Genomic DNA, 22,320 nt, shown 5'->3' on the forward strand with positions numbered 1-22,320 from the left:
GGTATGCATCCTGAAGCTCTTGTACCTTCTACCTGATGAAAGCAGCAAGAAAAGAGCATGGCCTGGGTGGTGAGGGTCTTTGATGATGGATGCCACTTTCCTACGACATTGTTTCATGTAGATGTGCTCAATGGTTGGGAGGGCCTTACCTGTGGTGTACTGGGCCAAATCCATTACCTTTTGTAGGATTTTGCGGTCAGAGGCATTGATGTTTACTGGAAGTTGGAGAAATCGATGTTTGTGCCATCAGGTTGGAGGCTAAATAAGCATGATTGTTCATGATGATGATGGCAAGAGACATTTAGTCTCTGACCAAGTGGAAAAAAAAACAGCAATTCAGCTTTCACTATATTCTGTGTCCTTTTGTGCATAGCTTGGACTTGGCCTAATGAGTTGATCAGCATAGTTCATCAGACAGGTGTGTCTTTGGGGAATCTATTCCCAGCTGTTAAAATCTCTTGTTGAAATCCTGAATAATAGGGAAGTAACAATATTTGATTGCCAAGGTAATAAACCATAATGTACCTGTCACTGAGCAAGCAGAAAGGAGCTCAACCATTTTTATCAGCAGGGAGACTGTTACTGTAGTTGAGACACACAGTGAGTATGTGTTGATGTGTTCTGTTAGAGAAGAGATAATCTGGGCTAATTGTGCTGGATATCAAAATTCACCACACTTCAATCTCAAAGGCTTGTGTTTTTCATATGCTATTCTTTATTTTTCATTATTCATTTATTACAGCATGCGATGATATTAGATGAATCTGCAGTAATTTATTTTGTTCTGTAGTCCATTTCATATTTGCCGCAAGTTTCATAAAGAGAAAAATGTGGCAAATGTGAAACAAAATAAAGAACTTTTCTTGGTTTTGAATGACTTTGGAGGGAATTGCAAACTGAGCCCTTCAGAATTAGACTAAACTCAGTCTTCACTGTGGAAGGTACTAGCAGTGTGTCAGGTGTTGAAGGGTGTGAGGGAAGAGAAATGACTTCAGTTACTATTATAAGGGAGAAGGTGCTCAAAAAGCTGAAAGACCTAAGGGTACATAAGTCACCTGGACCAGATGAACTGCACCCTAGGGTTCTGAAAGAGGTAGCAGTAGAGATTGCGGAGGCATTAGTAGTGATCTTTCAAGAATCATTAGATTCTGGCATGGTTCCAGAGCACTGGAAAATTGCAAATGTCACTCCACTCTTTAAGAAAGGAGGAAGGCAGCAGAAAGGAAATTATAGGCCAGTTAGCCTGACTTCAGTGGTTGGGAAGATGTTGGAGTCAATTGTTAAGGATGAGGTTACAGAGTACCTGGTGACACAGGACAAGATAGGACAGAGTCAGGTTGATTTCCTTAAGGGAAATCTTGCCTGATGAACCTGTTGGAATTCTTTCAGGAGATTACAAATAGGATAGATAAAGGGGATGCAGTAGATGTTGTATATTTGGACTTTCAAAAGGCCTTTGACAAAGTGCCACATATGAGGCTACTTAGCAAATTAAGAGCTCATGGTATTACAGGAAAGTTGTTGGCATAGTTAGATTATTGGCTGATTGGTAGAAGGCAGCGATTGGGAATAAAAAGAATCCTTTCTGGTTAGCTGCAGTAGTGTTCCACAGGGGTTGGTACTGGGACCGCTTATTTTTATGCTGTATATCAATTATTTAGATTAGATTAGATTATTAGATTAGATTATGAAGACACGCAGTCCTTTTTTATTGTCATTTAGTAATGCATGCATTAAGAAATGATACAATTTGTTCTTCCAGAATGATATCACAGAAACACAAGACAAACCAAGACTAAAAAAAACTGACAAAAACCACATAATTATAACATATAGTTACAACAGTGCAAAGCAATACTGTAATTTGATGAAGAACAGACCATGGGCACGGTAAAAAAAAAGTCCCAAAGTCTCTCGAAAGTCTCATCATCTCACACAGACGGTTGAAGGGAGAAACTCTCCCTCCCAAACTTGCCGATGCAGCATCCTGGAAGCACCCGACCACAGTCTGAGTCTGCCTGAAAACCTCGAGCCTCTGACCAGCCCTCTGACACTGAGCACTGAGCACCATCTCTGCCGAGTGCTTCAACCCCGGCCCTGGCAACAGGCAATAGGCAAAGCCGAGGATATAGGGTCTCGATCACACAGTAGCAGTGGCAGTGAAGCAGGCAATGTGCAATTTATATGATGCAATAGATGGCTTTGTTGCCAAGTTTTCAGATGATACGAAGATTGGTGGAGAGGCAGGTAGTGTTGAGGAAACAGGTAGACTGCAGAAAGACTTGAACAGATTAGAAGAATGGGTTAAAAAGTTGCAAATGAAATACAATGTTGAAAAATGCCCCATATCAACCATTGTTGACCAGCTTTCTTTAACTCTCTGTTCAATGTTTCACCCTGTTGCGCTTATTATTCAGAAATAAACTTAGACAATTCACCACAATTTTACCTTGATTACCTAGTTTAACAATTTTGTCACAGGACAAAAAGAAGTTTCTCTCAAATTCCGTATTAGATTTATTATTGTGCTATTTTATATCAATAGACTTTGAGCATTTCTGAAAAATGCAATGAAACGTATTTAATTTTAAAAGCCCTCCTTTCACTTATTAGTAAGATTGCCCTTTAAATTAAAGAAGATATCCTTTAGTTTCTGTGGAAAGCATGTACAGTACTGATCAAAAGTCTTAGGCACATATCTAGCAAGGGTGCCTAAGACTTTTGCACAGTACTGTATATTATGTTTTTCCAGTTAACAAATAACATTTATTACAAAGCTAAGTTATTTGTTTCCCAACCACCTTCGGATTTTAACCAATATATAATACAGTGCAAAAGTCTTAGGCACCCTAGACTTTTGCATAGTAGTATATTTAATTTAATTTAATTTGCTTATTGATTGAGATACAGCATGGAATAGGTCCTTCCCTTCGAGCCATGCCACCCAGCCACCCCCGATTTAACCCTAGCCTAGCCACAGGGCAATTTACAATGAGCAATTAACCTACCATCTAATGTATCTCTGCACTGTGGGAGGAACCTGTCGCACCCAGAGAAAACCCACACAGCCACGGTGAGAACGTACAAACGCCTTACAGACAGTGGTGGGAATCGAACGCAGGTCCCTGGTACTGTAACCACTGTGCTACAGTAAAATCTGCAGACTTTTTATTCATGACGTTATACACCAGAAATCTCTCAAAGTTCAAAGTAAATTTATTATCAAGTACATATATGTCACCATTTGCAACTTTGAGATTCTTTTATACTCAAGAAATCCATAGAATAATAACTATAACAAAATCAATTAAAGACTGCACTGACTTGGGTGTTCAAATAGTGTGCAAGACAACTGTGCAAATACAAAAAGAAAGAAATAATAATAATAAATAAACAATAAATATTGAGAACATGAGATGAAGAGTCCTTGAAAGTGAGTCTGTTGGGTTGTGGGGACAGTTCAATGATGGACAAGTAATTATTATTATTATTCACTTACTCTGATTTTATTTATTGAAAAATCTGACATAAAATGAACACCAGAGGTTCTGCAGATGCTGGAAATCCACAGCAACACACACAAAATGCTGGAAGAACTTAGCAGGTCAGGCTGCTTCTGTGGAGAGGAATAAAGAGTTGATGCCTGAAGAAGGGACTCAGCCCGAAATGTCAAATCTTTATTACTCTCCATAGATGCTGCCTGACCTGCTGAGTTCCTCCAGCATTTTAGTTGCTATGAACTAAAAGTTAAGCTGCACACAGTACTATCTCAAAAACTATCCCTGATGTAACTTGCAAAATGCATCCACATTTTTCTGGGATACTTTTACTATTGACATTGCTTGATTTACAGAAGCTCTTAAATCTCCAGCCCATGCTCACACTATTCCCCAACTTCTAATTATATTTTGCAACTGTGAAGACAGCACCACTACCATTCCAGATAGCAGGGGCTAATAATAGCAATTAAATAAATAGTGAGCATGCCCAGCAGTGTATTTATTAAATTAGATGATCATTCAAAATAACATTCATGCTGTATCATTTTAAAGTCGTCTTTCTTGAGTTGCTCAATTGCACAGCAAAACCTGCACTGGGAAATTAACTGTTTCAAAACTAGACCTCAATGGGCACTTTATTAGATGCACTTGTTCATTAACACAAATATCTAATCAGCCAATCATATGCCAGCAATTCAATACATAAAAGCATTCAGACATGGTCAAGAGGTTCAGCTGTTACCCAGACCAAACATCACAATGGGGGCAAAATGTGATCTAAGTGATTTTGACCATGGAATGATTATTGGTACCGGATGGGGTGGTTTGAGTATTACAGAAACTACTGATCTCCTGGGATAGTGTGCAGAAAATAGTGTGAAAAACACAAAACATCCAGTGAGCGTCAAAATAAAAATACATCCAGTAAGTGGCAGTTCTGTGGTGCAAATGACTTGTTGATGAGAGAAGTCAGAGGAGAATGGGGAGACTGGTTCAAGCTGACAGGAAGGTGACAGTAACTCAAATAACCACATGTTACAACAGTGGTGTGAAAGAGAGCATCTCTGCATGAACAACATGTTGAACCTTGATGTAGATGGTGCAGGAGCATAAGATTGCAGCGTACACTCAGTGGCCACTTTAGGTGCAGGAGTTATCTACTAAAGTGGCCACTGTGTGTATTTAGTTCAAAGTGACCTATAGAAACAACAATTGGATAATTTCTCCTGGAAACACTGAAATGCTTGACAGTTCAACAATCGGAACGAAAGGAAACGGCTGCATTTCCTTTCCTCTGCCTCTCCCCCTTCTTGAGGACTGGAGTGACATTTGCAGTTTTTCACTTTTCTGGAACCATTCCAGAATTTAGTGATTCTTGAAAGATCATTACTAATGACTCCACAATCTCTTCAGCCACCTCTTTCAGAACCCTGTGGTGTACACAATCTGGTCCAGGTGACTTATCTACCTTCAGACCTATCAGTTTCCCAGGAAGCTTCTCTAGTTATGGTAACTTCACATACTTCATGACCCCTGACACCTGGAACTTCCACCATGCTGCTAGTGTCTTCCACCGTGAAGACTGATGTAAAATACTTATTCAGTTTGTCCACCATTTCCTTGTTCTCCATTACTACCTCTCCAGCATCATTTTCTAGTGGTCTGATGTCCACTCTCACCTCTCTTTTACACTTTATGTATCTGAAGAAACTTTTGGTATCCTCTTTAATATTTTCATATTCCATCTTTACCTTCTTAATGACTTCTTAGTTGCCTTTTGTTGGTATTTAAAAGCGTCCCAATCCCTTAACTTCCCACCAATTTTTATTATCTGTCCTCTCTTTGGCTTTTATATTGGTTTTGACTTCCCTTGTTAGCCATCTTACCTTTAGAATACTTCTTTTTTAGGATGTATATATCCTGTGCCTTTCGATTTGCTTCCAGGAATTCTAGCCTTTGCTGCTCTTCTGTCATCCCTGCCAGTGCTCTTTTCTAATTAATTCTGGCCAGCCCCCCTATCATGCCTCTATAATTTCCTTTACTCCATTGAGTACTGATACATATGACTCAGGGTGCATTATAAGTCCGTAAGACATTGGAGCAGAATTATTCTATTTGGCCCAGCGAGTCTGCTCCACCATTCATTCTTGGCTGATCCTTTTTTTCCCCTCCTCAGCCCCACACTCCAGCCTTCTCCCCATAACCTTGGATTCCATGTCCAATCAAGAAACTGTCAAGCTCTTCCTTAAATACACCCAACAACCTGGCCTTCATAGCTGCCTGTGGTAATAAATTCCACAAATTCACCACCCTTTGGCTAAAGATATTTCTCTGCATCTCTGTTTTAAATGGACCCCTCTCTATTCTGAGGTTGTGCTCTCTTGACGTAGACTCCCCTACCATGGGAAGCATCCTTACCACGTCCTCTCTAGCTAGGCCTTTCAACATTCAAAGGTTTCAATGAGATACTGTTTTGAATTTGATCATATTATGGTCACTTGGCTCCAAGGGTTCTTTTACTTTAAGCCCTCTAATCAGTTCTTGTTCATTGCACAACACCCAATCCAAAATAGCTTATCCCTTTGGCAGGGTCAACCATGAGCTGCTGTAAATAGCCATCTCATAGGCATTCTAGAGATTCACCCTCCTGAAGTCCCGCACCAACCTGATTTTCCCAATTTACCTGCATATGGAAATCCCCCATGACTATTGTAACATGGCACTTTTGGCATCCATTTTTTACCTCCTGTTCTAACTTGTAGACCACATCCTTACCTCTGTTTGAGGGGGGGGGGGTGGTCAGTATACAACATTCATCAGGGTGTTTTTACTCTTGTAGTTCCTTAGCTCTATCCACAATGATTCAACACTTCCAACCCTTGTCATCTCTCTAATGATTTAATGTCATTTCTTACCACAGAGCAACACCAATCCCTCTGCCTCCAGCCTGTCCTTTTGATACAATGTGTTTCCTTGGACGTTAAGTTCCCAGCTATAATCTTCTTTCAGCCATGATTCAGTGATGCCTACGACATCATACTTGCCAATCTGTAACTGTTCCACAAGTTCATCGACCTAATTCCATATAATATGTGCATTCAAATATAACACCCTTAATCCTGTATTCACTTTTTTTGATTTTTGCCTGCCTTTTTCAATGCAACTCACCCTGTTGACTGCAGTTTTGACCTATCAGCCTTTCCTTGCTTGGAGTCTCTACACATTGCCTCTGTTTGTAAACCAACCACCTCACCACCACTCCAGTTCCCATCCCCTGCCAAATTAGTTTAAACCCACTTGAACAACCCTAGCCAACCTGCCTGCAAGGATATTGGAGCCCCTCAGGTTCAAGTGTAACCCATCCCTTCCCTAGAAGAGATACTAATGATCTATAAATCTGAACCCCTGCTTCCTGCACCAGTTCCTCAGCCACGCAGTCACCGCCAATCATCTTGCCCTCACTAACACGTTACTTACAAGTACTGATTCTTGAAATACAACAAGAAAATTTTGAACTTATTGTCCTTGTCGATTGGAGAAAATTCAGGCCAAATTTACGATAATTGTGTGCCCAAGTGGACAGAATGGAGCTCCCATGTGTATTAAAATGACATTCACCAAGAAGTAAAGACAAAATGAGTTACTTTGAAGAGCTTTTCTTATACGGTTAAGTCACCTGGTTAATTTTGTTAGTCCAGAGCTCCCAGGTAAACCACTGCAAGAATAATGGCCTTCTGATTTTTCTTCTTGCTGGCTTCACTTCCCTATCTTAAAGTAAAATACCTCAGCTGGCTATTATTCTAAGTCCTTCATATTTTATGATTTGGAATTGGATATGTTAATTTTATCTATTCAGCACCTAAAATGTAACTTGATTTCCTGTGGTTCATCTTGTTTGCTTAACAGCTTCACCTATAAAAAGTTTGGAAAAGGAATGATTTATTTTTACACTTAAAGATACTGCACAGTAACAGGCCCTTCTGATGCAATGAGCCCACACCGTCCAATTACAACTCATGTAACGTACTAACCCGTACGTCTTTAGAAGGTGGGAGGAAGCCAGGGCACCCGGAGGGAACCCACGTGGTCTCAGGGGGAACAGACAGCTGTTCTTGATTGCTGGCGTTGTAATAGTGTTACTCTAACTGCTACATTACGCAGCCACTATAGAAGTTCAGTTTATTACCTTAATGAAAAGGGCTTTAACAATGACAAAAGATGTAATTATGTTTTTCTTGTGTCTTTGCAGCTTTGCATACCTATAAATTGATGATCATGGGGGATATGAAAACCCCAGACTTTGATGACCTGCTTGCTGCTTTTGACATCCCAGATATGCAGGTTGATCCCAAAGCAGCAATTGAATCCGCACATGATGACAATGAAGGGCAGCTGAAGCAAACTATACCTGTGGACGATGATGCTCAGGTTCCCTCTGCGCCGGACGGAGTAGTAAGTGTTATTGTAAAAAACATTCGAACTTTGGACTCGTGCGAGGCTGCAGCCACGACTGCAGAGACCCCAGCTCTTGATAAAGAAAATCACCATTCTTCGGGAAATGGCTTGCATAATGGCTTCCTCAGTGTGTCAGCTTTGGATGGATATTCTAAAGATTCAAACAGCAATAAGTCAGGCAGGAGTGAAGGTGTGTCTGTGGCCGAAGCCAAATTAGATCTGTCCAGAGCTGAGGACATTGAAGGCTCTGAATCTGGACTCAAAGACTCTGCCTTCAGTCAGTTCAGCCCCATATCTAGCGCAGAAGAGTTTGAGGATGATGATAAAATAGAGGTTGATGATCCTCCACTTGTCAAAGAGGAAAGCCAGCCAGTTTTTCAAGCTAGTGTACTCCCGAGCCCACCTGCAGAGCGAGATTGTGAGAAGGCAAGGAAGCCAGGAGGGGAAAATGTGGTCAAACCCGAAGTGTCTGCCCCGGATGCTGAGCAAAAGAGTAAAATAATGAAAAGCAGCAGAGAGGGCGAAAGCTCCACTCTTAACCCAGGAACTCTTGAGACATTTAAGGCCCGAAATGTAGTAGAGAAGTCCTCTGATGAGAATGCTGAGAAGAGCTATAAGAATTCCTCGGAAAAGCAGCTTGAGAATAGAACCCTTGATGGCAAAAGTGTCGAGAAAACTGCTGTGACTGGTGCTTGTTCTTCAAATCTTAGAGCCAAATCGTCTTCCAAGCTTTCCTCGTGCATTGCAGCAATCGCTGCTTTGAATGCTAAGAAGGCAGCAGCAGACAACGTCAAGGAAACACAGCCAGTCTCCAGGGGCCCTTCTCCAGTTTTGAAAGAATCCAAAGAAAGCCCGAGAGTCACTGAAAAGTCTCCTGAGGGCCCTGCAAGCCCGATGGAAGTGGTGAAGAAAGCCGTTGTCAAGCAGCAGCCTGATAGCCCTCGGAGCGTGTCCAGTGAAAACAGCATGAAAGGGTCCCCCTCTTCTCCAGCCAGCTCACCGCCTGCCATCCCCAAGGTCCGCATCAAGACCATCAAGACGTCATCTGGTGAAATCACCAGAATGGTGACCAGGATTATGCCCGAAGTTGAGCAAGAGCTCGGTAGGAGAGGGTCAGATCAGGGAAACTCTATGCTTGTCTCATCTCTTTTGTCATCTCCTCCCACCGAATCTCCCGTGTCTTCGCCGCCTGCATCGCTGATCCAGTCGGCACTTGTTACAGCTTCTGGCGCGGTGTCGCCCCTTGACGTTGCACAGAAACCAGTTACAATTAAACCTGTTGGCACCGCTTTCCTTCCCGTGTCTGCCGTAAAGACTGCAGGATCACAGGTGATTAACCTGAAGTTTGCAAACAACACCACAGTCAAGGCCACTGTCATCTCAGCTGCCTCGGTTCAGAGTGCCAGCAGCGCCATCCTCAAGGCTGCCAGTGCCATGCAGCAGCAAACGGTGGTAGTGCCGGCATCCAGCCTTGTAAATGCCAAACTTGTACCAAAGACTGTCCACCTTGCTAACCTGAATCTCCTGCCCCAGTCTGCCCAGACAACGTCTGAACTCCGTCAAGTGCTTTCCAAAACGCAACAGCCCTTAAAGCAGACACTGATCACCACCTCTTCTGCCCAGCCTCCAAAAAAGCTATCAAGGGTTCACGTGGTGGCCAATTCCCAGAATACGGTGGTTGAGACATTTAACAAGGTGCTGAGTAGTGTAAATCCAGTTCCCATCTACACGCCTAATCTTACTCCGCCAACTAATGCTAATATCACTATACCACTTCGTGGTTACAAGTGCTTGGAGTGTGGTGACTCGTTTGCTTTGGAGAAGAGTCTGGCGCAGCACTATGACCGGAGGAGCGTGCGGATTGAAGTGACCTGTAACCACTGTGCAAAGAACTTGATCTTCTTCAACAAGTGCAGTCTTCTTTCTCACGCTCGTGGGCACAAAGACAAGGGTGTGGTAATGCAGTGCTCCCATCTAATCATGAAACCCATCCCTGCGGATCAGATGATCATTCCCAATTCCAGTTCAAGTGTCTCCTCTACCACTATATCTACACCGCTCTTGACAACAGCCAGCAGCATTGCAAGTTCCATTCCAAAAACTGTTGCAAGTATAACCAGTGCTGTGATTTCTGCCCCCGCCAGTTCTCCCATTCTCCCAGCTATGCCCCTTGACGAAGATCCATCAAAGCTTTCCCGATACGGCATGAAGTGTTTGGAGTGTAGTGAGACTTTCCAGGATGAGATTTTGCTTGCCACACACTTCCAGAGTGCTGCAAAAGCAGGGGGACAGGTAAATCAAGTTGCGTCAAAGAGCATGGTTCTCGGGTTGCATGCAGTCAAATGTTTTCCATTAGCTTCCCAGGTTATTTCTTCATAAGGCGAGTGAACAGTGTCCTTGAAAACACCATTAATTATGCTTGCGATATTAAATAGATGCAGCTAAGAAGTGTGCTCCAATGGAGTGGAATTACACAAAAATTTACACTGAAGCAAAAGGCAGAGGGATTCAAAGGCTTGGTCGAAAGGTTTAAAACCATAACGCATAGGAACAGAATTAGTTCATTCAACCCAAGTCTGCTCCTCCATTCCTTCGTGACTGATTTATTATCCCTGTCAACCCCAGTCTCCTGCCTTCCCCCTGTAACCTTTGACACCCGTACTAATCAAGAACTTATTAACCTGTGCCCTAATAACTTGGCCCCCACAGCAGGCTGTGGCAACGAACACCACAGCCTCAACACCAGAGGAACTGATGTATTTTAGAGTGGAGACATGTAGAGAAGTGGTCTTAGGAATAGGCTTGCAAAGCCTTTGGCCAGGTGCTGACTGTAAGGAGTTTGCACACTCTCCCTGTGACCATGTCACAAAGGTGTGTAGATGGCAGGTTTATTGACCCGTTTGGAGGCGAGTGGGAGAATATGGGGGTGGGGGAAAGGAGTTGTTTGGAATGCAGGCGTTAAATGGATTAGAGTGGGATTAGTGTAAAGATGGGTGCTTATGATTGGTGTGGGTGGTGGGCTGAGGCGTCCGTTACCGTGTGTTCACCACAAGTGAAAACATGGCCACCGGTAAGGAGGTGAGAAAGGGCAGAGATGTAGAAGTCCCGAGAGCTGGAGGATCTCTTGAGTTCTTGGTGATTATAAAGTGGGAGTAAATTAAAGTGATGGGCCGTGCTTAGATGATTAGAAGGGTTTGAGAACAATTTGAACATTTAAAAATGGAGATATGAAGGACCAGGAGCCGGTGAAGTTCAGGTAGCAGAACGCAGATAAGTGAGTGGGACTAAATTCAAGTTGGGATATCAGCTGCAGAGTTTATGAATAGTGAAATTTAAAATTCTACTGGGTTAATTGAGCTTAGGAATAATAAATTATTGGGGAAATAATTAATTATTTTTCCAATAATTTAGTACAATGTAGAAGCCACTAGGTTATTTGAGCTTAGGAAAGATAAATTATTGGCAACATATAGGAATAATATCAAAAGAGGAAAAATTAAGCAAACCTTAATCAGTGATCACAAAATTGGAAAGGTATTTCTGATAGCAGAATTCAAAGAGTTTACAGAGAAAATTTACAAGGATGTTGCTGGTTCTGGAGGACCTGAATTATAGGGAAAGATTGAGTAGGTTAGGACTTTATTGCTTGGAACATAGAAGACTGAGAGGAGATTTGATAGAGGTATACAAAATTATCAGGGGTATAGATAGGGTAAATGCAAGCAGGCTTTTTCCACTGAGGTTGGCTGGGGCTACAACCAGAAGTTATGGGTTAAGTGTGTATGGGGAACATGAGGGGAATCTTCTTCAATCAGAGGGTGGTGAGAGTGTGGAAAAAAAACCGCCAGAACAAATGCCTGCAAGCTCGATTTCAATATTTAAGGGAAGTTTAGATAGGCACATGGATGGTCGGGATATGGAGGGCTATGGTCCCAGTGCAGGTCTACGTGAGTAGGCAGTTTAAATGGTTTTGCATGGACTAGATGAGCTGAAGGGCCTGTTTCTGTGCTGTACTTTTCTATGACTCTATGACTGTACTTTTCTATGCTGTCAGCTGTAAGGTTCTTAAACTGTTTTATGCACTCTGTGTAACTCCTTTTAAGAGTTGTGTATTTTTTTGCTTCAATGTTATTGGTCATATTTACAGCAGCATGCCCCACATTTACAGGGCCACAAGATGCCTTCACTAAAGAAGGGCCTTTAGGGACATGTGACATGTTCGTTCAGGAATGTTATTTGTATTATTTCCCTTTCATCAGGACCTTGCAAATTCTGATCTGCTGTCCAAGTTCCCTGGCATTCTGGTCTGGTAAACCTAAGCAACTGTTCAACTTGGTGAGCTTGGAATTTTACAAAGCAATGTACCTAGAGCTGTTGGTTCACTGGTGATTAAATTCCAGTTAGAACACCAAACCTGGGATATAAGGCTTGATTTTTTTGCTTGCAGTGTTTGGCAGATTTGTCTTATTACTGTTCGAAAAAACTAAGAATTTATTTTAAGAAAAATATGTACACTTGAGATGCATAAGCTTTAATTCTCCTTTAAAGTGCACTGGATGTGATTGTTAATATAACAATAACCATTGAGTTCTAACTTTGTCTTAGTTAACTTTGATTAAAATCCTGATCTTCTTTCACATGCATGATTATTATTTGTTTCTCAGCCCACATTCTCCCTGTGCCTTTATTGTTTTGAACATTCTTACCTTTGTCACTCCACTGACCACCGCATTCCATTAACAGGTGGGATCAGTCCGTGGCTCAGGGGGTATTTGCTCGTGAAGGAAAAAATAAATATAAATGTAAATGGATGGATGACATTTGATGCTGGCTCAAAGTGGAAATATCAGTTATTCTATAAGGTAGAATGTGTTGCTTATTGTTTAATACAGAAAGTTTCAAGACATGGGTATCAATAAGTCAATAGAACTAGTGAGTTGTTTCTGACATTTTGTTAAGAATGAAAGTTAAGTGTGTACGAGTTGGCAGACTATTTAATATCTCCTATAATTATTATTTCCATTAATCAAACTATTCAATTCTTTTTATTGGTTCCTTTTTGCATCATGATTAACATCTGACTTTCGTGGAGAATTTTTACGTGGTATTAATCATTAATAATGATCGGAAAACAGATACTAAGAATGGGAATTTTATTAGATTGTTGATCAGCCCTCAGAACACAGCCAGCTGAGTTTCTGTTTTTATCTGACAGTCGAAAATCCAAATAAAAGAGGTCATGTACTTTATACTTTATACTTTATTGTCGCCAAACAATTGGTACTAGAACGTACAATCATCACAGTGATATTTGATTCTGCGCTTCACACTCCCTGGATTACAAATATTAAGTATATTAAAAATAGTTAAGATTAGTAAATATTAAAAATTTAAATTATAAATCATAAATAGAAAATAGAAAAGTGGGAAGTAAGGTAGTGCAAAAAAACTGAGAGGCAGGCCCGGATATTTGGAGGGTGCGGCCCAGAGCCGGGTCAGGATCCGTTCAACAGTCTTATCACAGTTGGAAAGAAGCTCTTCCCAAATCTGGCCATATAAGTCTTCAAGCTCCTGAACCTTCTCCCGGAGGGAAGAGGGACGAAAAGTGTGTTGGCTGGGTGGGGCGTGTCCTTGATTATCCTTGATTAAGTGCAAGCTGTTCGTTTGAATATCGAGACCAAAAATACTTTAACAAGAGGAGGCAGGGGATGGTGGGTGGAGGAAAGGGGCAGTGATATTTTGAAAAGGAGGGAGTGCTGGAACTTCTCCAGTGGAAAAAGATTTCAGCTCCTCCCCTCACCACCCACCACTATTTTACCTACCCTCCAGCAATTTCCTTTTTAATAAATTGCCATTTTTCTTTTGCTTGCTTGACTCTATTGCATCATTCACTGAAATACCATTCCGTAAATAATTAACTCCTTGTGACATAGCTTTAGATTCTCCTATACTTGGGGGAAAAAGATTACGGTCAGTTCATCTTATCTACAGCCCCTCATGATTGATATGCATCTCTAAGGAGTCAGTTCATCTTATCTATAGCCCCTCATGATTGATATGCATCTCTAAGGAATCTGATGCTCCAGGCAAAAATGCACCTGCCTATTCAGGCTACATCCACACTACGCCGGATAGTTTTGGAAACAAAGCTTTTTCTCTTCGTTTTGACCCTCAGTCCGCCGAAAACGGAGATTTTCGAAAACACTCTCCAGAGTGTGTAAATTTGAAACCGATTGTTTCGCGTTGTAGTGTGGACGGGGTAAACGGAGAGATTTAAAAACGTTGTCATGACAACACCACAACAACAATGCTTTTTCTGCTTCTGCTTGGTACTGCGCAAGCACTGCCAGACGGCTGTTATAATGCGCAGTTGGTGTGAGCGGCGTGAGAGTCAATTGTAAAGTGAGCTTTTTTGACTAGATCCCCTAAATTGATTTGATTGAGTCTATCTTTAAAAATATTAATGTCAGAAATACTGCGCAGTTCTGGCTGCAGAAGATTCCACTCTCTTGTTGATCTTGGGTAGAGGATGGCTTCATGCGTATGTTGTTTACTTTATTGTCCACGTTAATAGTTTGTTTGGAATTAACCATCTCCACTGCTTTGCTGACTTTGTAGTCGTTTGTAACTCGCAGAAACAGCTCGACTTCATTGTCTGTCTAAAGGAAGAAGTCCGGTCTGATTTTTCCAGCAGAGGTTTTCTTCGTATTCCTCGAACACATTGTTGAAAATTTTCTTTTGCTGTTGTTGTTGGTACTCTAGTTTTATTCTATGGAAATGGCACAACGCCGCCACGGAAACGTAAATATTATACCGTTTCTTCTTCGCTTGTTTTCTGTAGATGTGCCTGCGCATGCCCAGTAGGAGTAGATTCACCTAAATATCCGTTTTGGTGTGGACAGAGATATTTTGAAAAACGCGTAGTGTGGACGCCTGTCGTTTTTATTTGAAACCGGCATTTTCAAAATTATCTGGTCTAGTGTGGACGTAGCCTCAGTCTCTCCTGATAACTCAAGCCAAGAAATCCCAGTAACATCCTTGCGAATCTTTTCAGCACTCTGCCCAGTTTAGACAGCTCTTCCTATAGCTGGGCAACCAGAGTGGTCTCACTAGCACCTTGGTCAATTGTAACGTGGCGTACCAGACATAGTGAATATTGATCAAGTTTAGATGTTTAGGTTAGATCAGAACCTAGTTTTTAACTCACTGTTGGACAACATAGTGAAAGAACTTGTCTCCAAAATATGTTGTAGTAGATAAAAAAAGAGAATTTTTATTATACTCTCCACTTACTCCCTTGTGAACAGATTCAGATTTAGATTTATTTATCACATGTACTGTACATTAAAACATACAATGAAATGTGTCATTTGTGTTAACAATTAAAGTACACAAACTTAACAGGCACACAAAGTAAGCAGTTGCTAACTATACAGTTCAGATATGTAACATCTGTCGTAAGATTATAAAACATAGGAACAGAATTAGGCCATTTGGCCTATTGAGTCTGCCTTGCCATTCCATCATGGCTGATTTATTATCCTCCTCAACTCCATTCTCCTGCTATGCCTACCTAACCTGTGGTACCTTTACTAATCAAGAACCTATCAACCTCACTTTAAAGATCAATGACTTGACCTCCACAGTCATCTGTGGCAATGAATTCCTCCTCATTTCTGTTATAAAGGGATGCCTATCTATTCTGAAGCTGTGCCCTCTGGTCCTGGACTCTTCCATTATTGGAAGCATCCTCTCCACTTACATGTCATGCATCTACTGTACATGTGGTATTTAAACAAAATCATTTTTTAAAAATGCTGTACAGAATCTAATGTGCACTTTAATCTATGAGTTGTTTTTGTCAGACTGGAATAAGGTTAAATTATTGAATTATCGTCTGTAATTTTCATCAGTTATTATTTTGGAAAGGGTATTAGATACGCTCCATAAGGTTTGTAATTAGTGAGCTGAACAATTGAAGTAATTAGGAAAGATTTCGGCATAAATCAAGATTGTATATTAAACTGGGATGTGAATTCTGAAGGAAGGTAGTTAATGTAAATTTAAAGAGGGTTATTTTGACTCTAAATTATTTGCATGTTTTTATTCAAAATAGTAACAAAACGGTAATTAAATAACCGAAGAGACATGATTACATTAGTGATGATTTGAATGAGAAGGCAAGAGGTTTCTTGTTTTTAGGTTATTAATATTGTGAAGGGTATACAGCGCAATACAGGTCCTTCAGCCCATGAGCTTGTGTCAACCTTTTAACCAACTCTTAAGATCCTAACCCTTCCCTTCCACATAGTCTTTGAAATATCCCTAATGTATCTGCTTCTGCCACCATCCCTGGCAGCATATTCCATGCACCCCCTACCACTCTTGGTGCAATAAAACTTGCTTAGTAAAACCTGATAGTTTTGAGCAACACTCACAACACGCTGGAGGAACTCAGCAGGTCGGGCAGCATCCGTGGAAACGATGAGTCAACGTTTCGGGCCGGAACCCTTCGTCAGGACTGTAGGGGGAAGGGGCAGAGGCCCTATAAAGAAGGTGGGGGGAGGGGGAAGGAGAAGGCTGGTAGGTTCCAGGTCAAAAACCAGCAAGGGGAAAGATAAAGGGGTGGGGAAAGAAGGCAGGGAGGTGATAGGCAAGAAAGGTGAAAAAAGAATAGGGGAAAACACAAAGGGTAGTAGAAGGAGGCGGGACCATGAGGGAGGTGGTAGGCAGCTGGGGGAGGGGGCAGAGTGACATAGGGATAGGGGAAGGGAGGAGGAGGGAATTACCGGAAGTTGGAGAACTCTATGTTCATACCAAGGGGCTGGAGACTACCTAGACAGTATATGAGGTGTTGCTCCTCCAATCTGAGTTTAGCCTCATCATGGCAGTAGAGGAGGCCATGCATGGACATATCTGAATGGGAGTGGGAAGCAGAGTTGAAGTGGGTGGCTACTGGGAGATCCTGTCTGTTTTGGCGGACGGAGCGGAGGTGTTCGACGAAGCGGTCCCCCAGTCTGCGTCGGGTTTCACCGATGTAGAGGAGGCTGCGCCGGGAGCACCGGATGCAATAGATGACCCCAACAGACTCACAAGTGAAGTGTTGCCTCACGTGGAAGTACTGTTTGGGGCCCTGAATGGTGGCAAGAGAGGAGATGTAGGGACTGGTGTAGCACTTACGCTTACAGGGGTAAGTGTCAGGTGGGAGATCCGTGGGGAGGGACGTGTGGACCAGGGAGTCGCGGAGGGACCGATCCCTGTGGAAGGTGGAGTGGGGTGGAGAGGGAAAGATGTGCTTAGTGGTGGGGTCCTGTTGAAGGTGGCAGAAGTTGCAGAGGATGATGTGCTGGATCCGGAGGCTGGTGGCGTCGTAGGTGAGGACAAGGGGAACTCTGTCCCTGTTGTGGTGGCGGGAGGATGGGGTGAGAGCCGAAGTGCGGGAAATGGAGGAGATGCGGGTGAGGGTCATTGATGACAGCAGAAGGGAAAGGGAAAAACTACTGATAGTTTTGAAACAGATTCAAAGATAATTAAATATTAAAACAAACTTTTAATGTGGGTGGTGACCATGATAGCAAGAGGTTAAAGGAATTTACTTCCCCTCCCCCATCCCCAACCCCAACAATGTAGAAATGTTTTCGGCAGCACAATTTTGTTATCTGGCCTTTTGTTAAATTCTACCAACAACTTTTTGAATCAATTTGAGATAAGTTCTGCATTTTCCTCTCCAGCAAGATACTATCCACATCTTTATTCTTAGGTCTTTATTCTTTGGAACATAGAAGGTTGAGGGGGGACTTGATAGAGGTATTTAAAATTATGAGGGGGATAGATAGAGTTGATGTGGATAGGCTTTTTCCATTGAGAGTTAAAGGGCAAAAGTTTAGGGGTAACATGAGGGGGAACTTCTTTACTCAGAGAGTGGTAGCTGTGTGGAACGAGCTTCCAGCAGTAGTGGTTGAGGCAGATTTGATGTTGTCATTTAAAGTTAAATTGGATAGATATATGGACAGGAAAGGAATGGAGGGTTATGGGCTGAGTGCAGGTCGGTAGGACTAGGTGAGGGTAAGAGTTCGGCACGGACTAGAAGGGCCAAGATGGCCTGTTTCCGTGCTGTAAGTGTTACATGGTTATCTTGTTCTTATATCGCAGGAAAGGCAGATGATAGTGTTGAAGATGAGGTAGCAGGATTACAAACAGAGGCAATGTGTAGTGAGGAGAGGCTGCTGATAGGGCAAAATTGCAGTCAACAGGATGAGTTTCAACGTAAAAGGTGGACAAAATCGAAAAGGGTGAATACAGGACTGAATGCGTGTAGTATACGGATTAAGGTAGACGAACTTGCAGCAGATTTGCAGATTGGCAGGTTTGATGTTGTGGCATTACTGAATCATGTCTGAGAGAGGATTATAGCTGGAAGGTTAGTGTCCAGCCATACACATTGTATTGAAAGGACAGGCAGGAAGGCATGAGGGGTGGCATTGCTCTGTTGGTAAAAAGTGAAATCAAATCATTTGAAACATGTAACATAGGGTCAGAAGGTGTTGAATCTCTATGGATAGAGCTAAGGAACTGCAAAGGTAAAAAGACCCTGATGGGAGTTGTATACATACCCCCAAACAGTAGTAAGGAAGTTGCCTAAAAATTACAATGGGAGATAGAAAATGCATGCCAAAAGGGCAGTGTTTCAATAATCATGGGGTACTTCAATATGCAGGTAGATTGGGAAATTTAGATTGGGTGCTGGATTCTAGGAGGGGGAATTTCCTGAGTGCCCATAAGATGGCTTTTTAGAGCAGCTTGTGATTCAGCCTGCTAGGGGATCAGCTATTCTAGAATGGATTAGAGAGCTTAAGATAAAAGAACTGTTAGGAGAAAATGATCATAATATGATTGAATTCACCTTGAAATTTCAGAAGGAGAAGCTAAAGTCAGATGTATCAGTATTACAGTGGGGTAAAGGGAATTACAGCGGCATGAAAGAGGAGTTGGCCAGAACTGATTGGAAAAGAACACTGGCAGGGATGATGGCAGAGCAGCAATGGCTGCAATTTCCAAGTGGAAAGCAAAGGATATATACATCTATTCTAAAGGGAAGATGACACAACCGTGGCTAACAATAGAAGTCATAGCCAACAAAGAAGTCAAAGAGAGGGCATATAATAGAGCAAACATTAGTGGGAAGTTAGAGGATTGGGAAGATTTAAAAACCAACAGAAGGCAACTAAAAAGTAATTAAGAAGGTACAGATAGAATACGAAAGTAAGCTAACCAATGTTAAAGAGAATACGACAAGTTTCTTCAGATGAAGAGGCAAGACTGGATATTGGACCACTGGAAAACAATGCTGGAGAGGTAGTATTGGGGGACAAAGAAATGGCGGATGAACTAAATAAGTATGTTGCATCAGGTCTGAAGATAGATAAGTCACCTGGACCAGGTAGTGTACAGCCCAGAGTTTTGAAGAAGGTAGCTGATGAGATCATGGAGGCATTAGTAATGATCTTTCAAGAATCACTAGATTCTGAAATGGTTCCAGAAGACTGGAAAATTGCAAATGTTATTCTACTGTTCAAGAAGAGAGAGAGGCAGAAGAAAAGAAACTGTAGGCCAGTTGGTCTGACATCAGTGGTTGGGAAGATGTTGGAATCGATTATTAAGGATGTTGTCTTAGGGTGCTTAGAGGCACATGATAAAATAGGCCATAGTCACCATGGTTTCCTCAAGGGAAATTCTTGCCTGACAAATCTGTTGGAATTCTTTGAAGAAATAACAAGCTGGATAAACAGTGGAGAATGGCTTGATGTTGGGTACTAGGATTTACAGAAGGCCTTTGCCAAGGTGCCATATATGAGGCTGCTTAACAAGCTATGAGCTTGTGGTATTACAGGAAAATTCTAGAATGGATAAAGCGGTGGTTGAGTGGCAAGAGGCAAAGTGTGGGAATAAAGGGAGACTTTTCTGGCTGGTTGCCAGTGACTGGTGGTGTTCCACAGGGGTCTCTGTTGGGACCAATTCTTTTTATGTTACATGTCAATGATTTGGATGATGGAGTCGATGACTTTGTTGCAAAGTTTGCAGACAATATGAAGATAGGTGGATGGGCAGATAGTTTCGAGGAAGTAGCGAGCCTACATAAGGACTTAGACAGATTACGAGAATGGGCAAAGAAATTGGCAGGTGGAATATAGTGTTGTGAAATGTATGGTCTTGCACTTTGGTAGAAGAAATGAAAGGGTTGACTACTTTCTAAATGGAGAGAAAATACAAAAAACTGAGGCAAAAGGGAATTGGGAGCCTCTGTGCAGGATTCCCTAAAGGTTAATTTGTAGGTTGAGTCTGTGATTGAATTGAATTGACTTTATTTCTTACATCTTTCACATACACGAGGAGTAAACATCTTTACATTATGTCTCCGTCTAAATGTGCAATCATAGTAATTTATAATAAATAGAATAGTCAATGTAACATAGAAATTAACTCACGCTGATTTGTGTGTATCAATCTGATGGCCTGGTGGAAGAAGCTGTCCCGGAGCTTGTTGGTCCTGGCTCTTACGCTGTGGTACTGTTTCCCGGATGGTAGCAGCTGGAATATAAGGAAGGTAAATGAAATATTAGTTTTCATTTCAAGAGGACTGGAATATAAAAGCAAGGATATAATGTTGAGACTTTATAAAGCATTGGTGAGGCCTCATTGGAGTATTGTGAGCAGTTTTGTGCCCTTATCTTAGAAAGGAGATGCTGAAACAGGAGAGGGTCCAAGGGAGGTAAACGAAAATTATTCCGGGATTGAATGGCTTGTCATATGAAGAGCGTTTGATGGCTCTGGGCCTGTATTCACTAGAATTCAGAAGAATGAGGGATGACCTTACTGAAACCTATCAAATGTTGAAAGACCTTGATAGAGGAGTGGATGGGGATGGAGTGCTTTCTATGATGGGAGAGGCTAAGACCAGAGGACAGAGCCTCAGAACAGAAGGGCATCCTTTCAGAATTTTTTTAGCCAGAGAGTGGTGAATTCTATGCCAGTGGCAGCTCTGGAGGCCAAGTCTTTATGTAGATTTAAGGCAGAGCTTGATAGGTTCTTGATTGGTCAGGGCTTGAAGTGATACAGGGAGAAGGCAGGAGATTGTGGCTGAGAGGAAAATTGGATCAGCCACAATGAAATGGCAGAGTGGACCTGATGGGTCAAATGGCCTATATCCTATGATCTTATATCCTCATCTATTATTTTATTAGCAAAGTACTTTATTGATTTAAGCTTTTTTTTTCTTATTGAAAGAAGTTGTAGTAATTTCTTGCTTTTGATGCGATAAACACAGGCAGACATACCCAATTGCCCTCAACAATATGATAATTGGTAATCCATAAACCACTTCATTCTTTCTGGTGCTTGTACTCTCATGGTTTTGTTATGGAGTTCCATAGTTTCGACCATTGATGCTGAAGTATCAGAGATATTTTCATGTCCCCCTCAACCTAGTTGTATCCGTAAGGGCTACCATTTAAATGAGGTTAATGCAGTAGTTCACAGATAGTGTCTGCCAAAGGGTTTGTTCCTGTGTTGTTCTTTTTATATTCTAAATCATATGTGGTATATGCTGTTGATAAACAGAAGAGATTCTGCAGAGAAACACACACTCAATGCTGGAGAAACTCGGCAGTTCAGGCAGCATCTATGGAAGTGAATAAACAGTCAATGTAATATTGACTGTTTATTTATCTCCATAGACGCTGCCTGACCCAGCATTTTGTGCATGTGGCTGCTGATGCAACTCCACAAAAGTTGGCACAAAGGTTCGCAGCACAAGCGACCCAGGTTCAGTTCCTGCTGCTGCCTGGAAGGAGTTTGTATGTTCTTCCTCTGACCGGATGGGTTTCTCCGGGTGCTCCGGTTTCCTCCCGCAGTCCAAAGATGTATCATTTGGTAGGTTAATTGTAAGTTGTCCTGTGACTAGGCTAGGTTTAAATCAGGAGCTGCTGGCAGCACGGCTCGAGGGGCTGAAGGGCCTATTCTGTGCTGTATTCCAATAAAGATTTAAAAAAAAAATAAATAAGAACTGTGTACCACTGCTTAGGGTGAATTACTAAGCTAGGCTGAGAGGATATAGAATTAAATGCGAAAGATTTAGGATGGAGAAAAGGAGAAATTTTTTTTACACTGGCCATTGAGAGGGTGGAAAGTGTACTGCAAGAGATAAGTCAAGTAGAAACCAACTCAGCATTAGGTAGGTACTTGTTTGTAATGACATGGGCATATGGGAAGGTGGCTTGATTCTCCGAAATTTAAGCCTGGTTTAGAGTTATGGTGTGTTGACTTTAAAGGCTAAATGAGTGGATAGTTGATACCCAAAATACAGCAG

The 22,320-nt window shown here is 41.8% G+C and overlaps 1 protein-coding gene across 12 annotated transcripts in view; it reads left to right on the forward strand.

Annotated features, from left to right (window-relative positions):
- znf532 (zinc finger protein 532) overlaps positions 1-22,320 on the forward strand; it is a 177,346-nt gene that overhangs the window by 97,549 nt on the left and 57,477 nt on the right. For all 12 annotated transcript variants that reach the window (XM_072252264.1, XM_072252266.1, XM_072252269.1 and 9 more), the window contains one exon: positions 7,750-10,247. In XM_072252264.1, coding sequence (XP_072108365.1) covers positions 7,770-10,247 — 2,478 coding nt within the window. In that variant the 5' untranslated portion in view covers positions 7,750-7,769. The remainder of the gene's footprint in view (positions 1-7,749; positions 10,248-22,320) is intronic.

Source organism: Mobula birostris, chromosome 3, assembly GCF_030028105.1.
Source record: "Mobula birostris isolate sMobBir1 chromosome 3, sMobBir1.hap1, whole genome shotgun sequence".
Lineage (NCBI taxonomy): Eukaryota > Metazoa > Chordata > Chondrichthyes > Myliobatiformes > Myliobatidae > Mobula > Mobula birostris.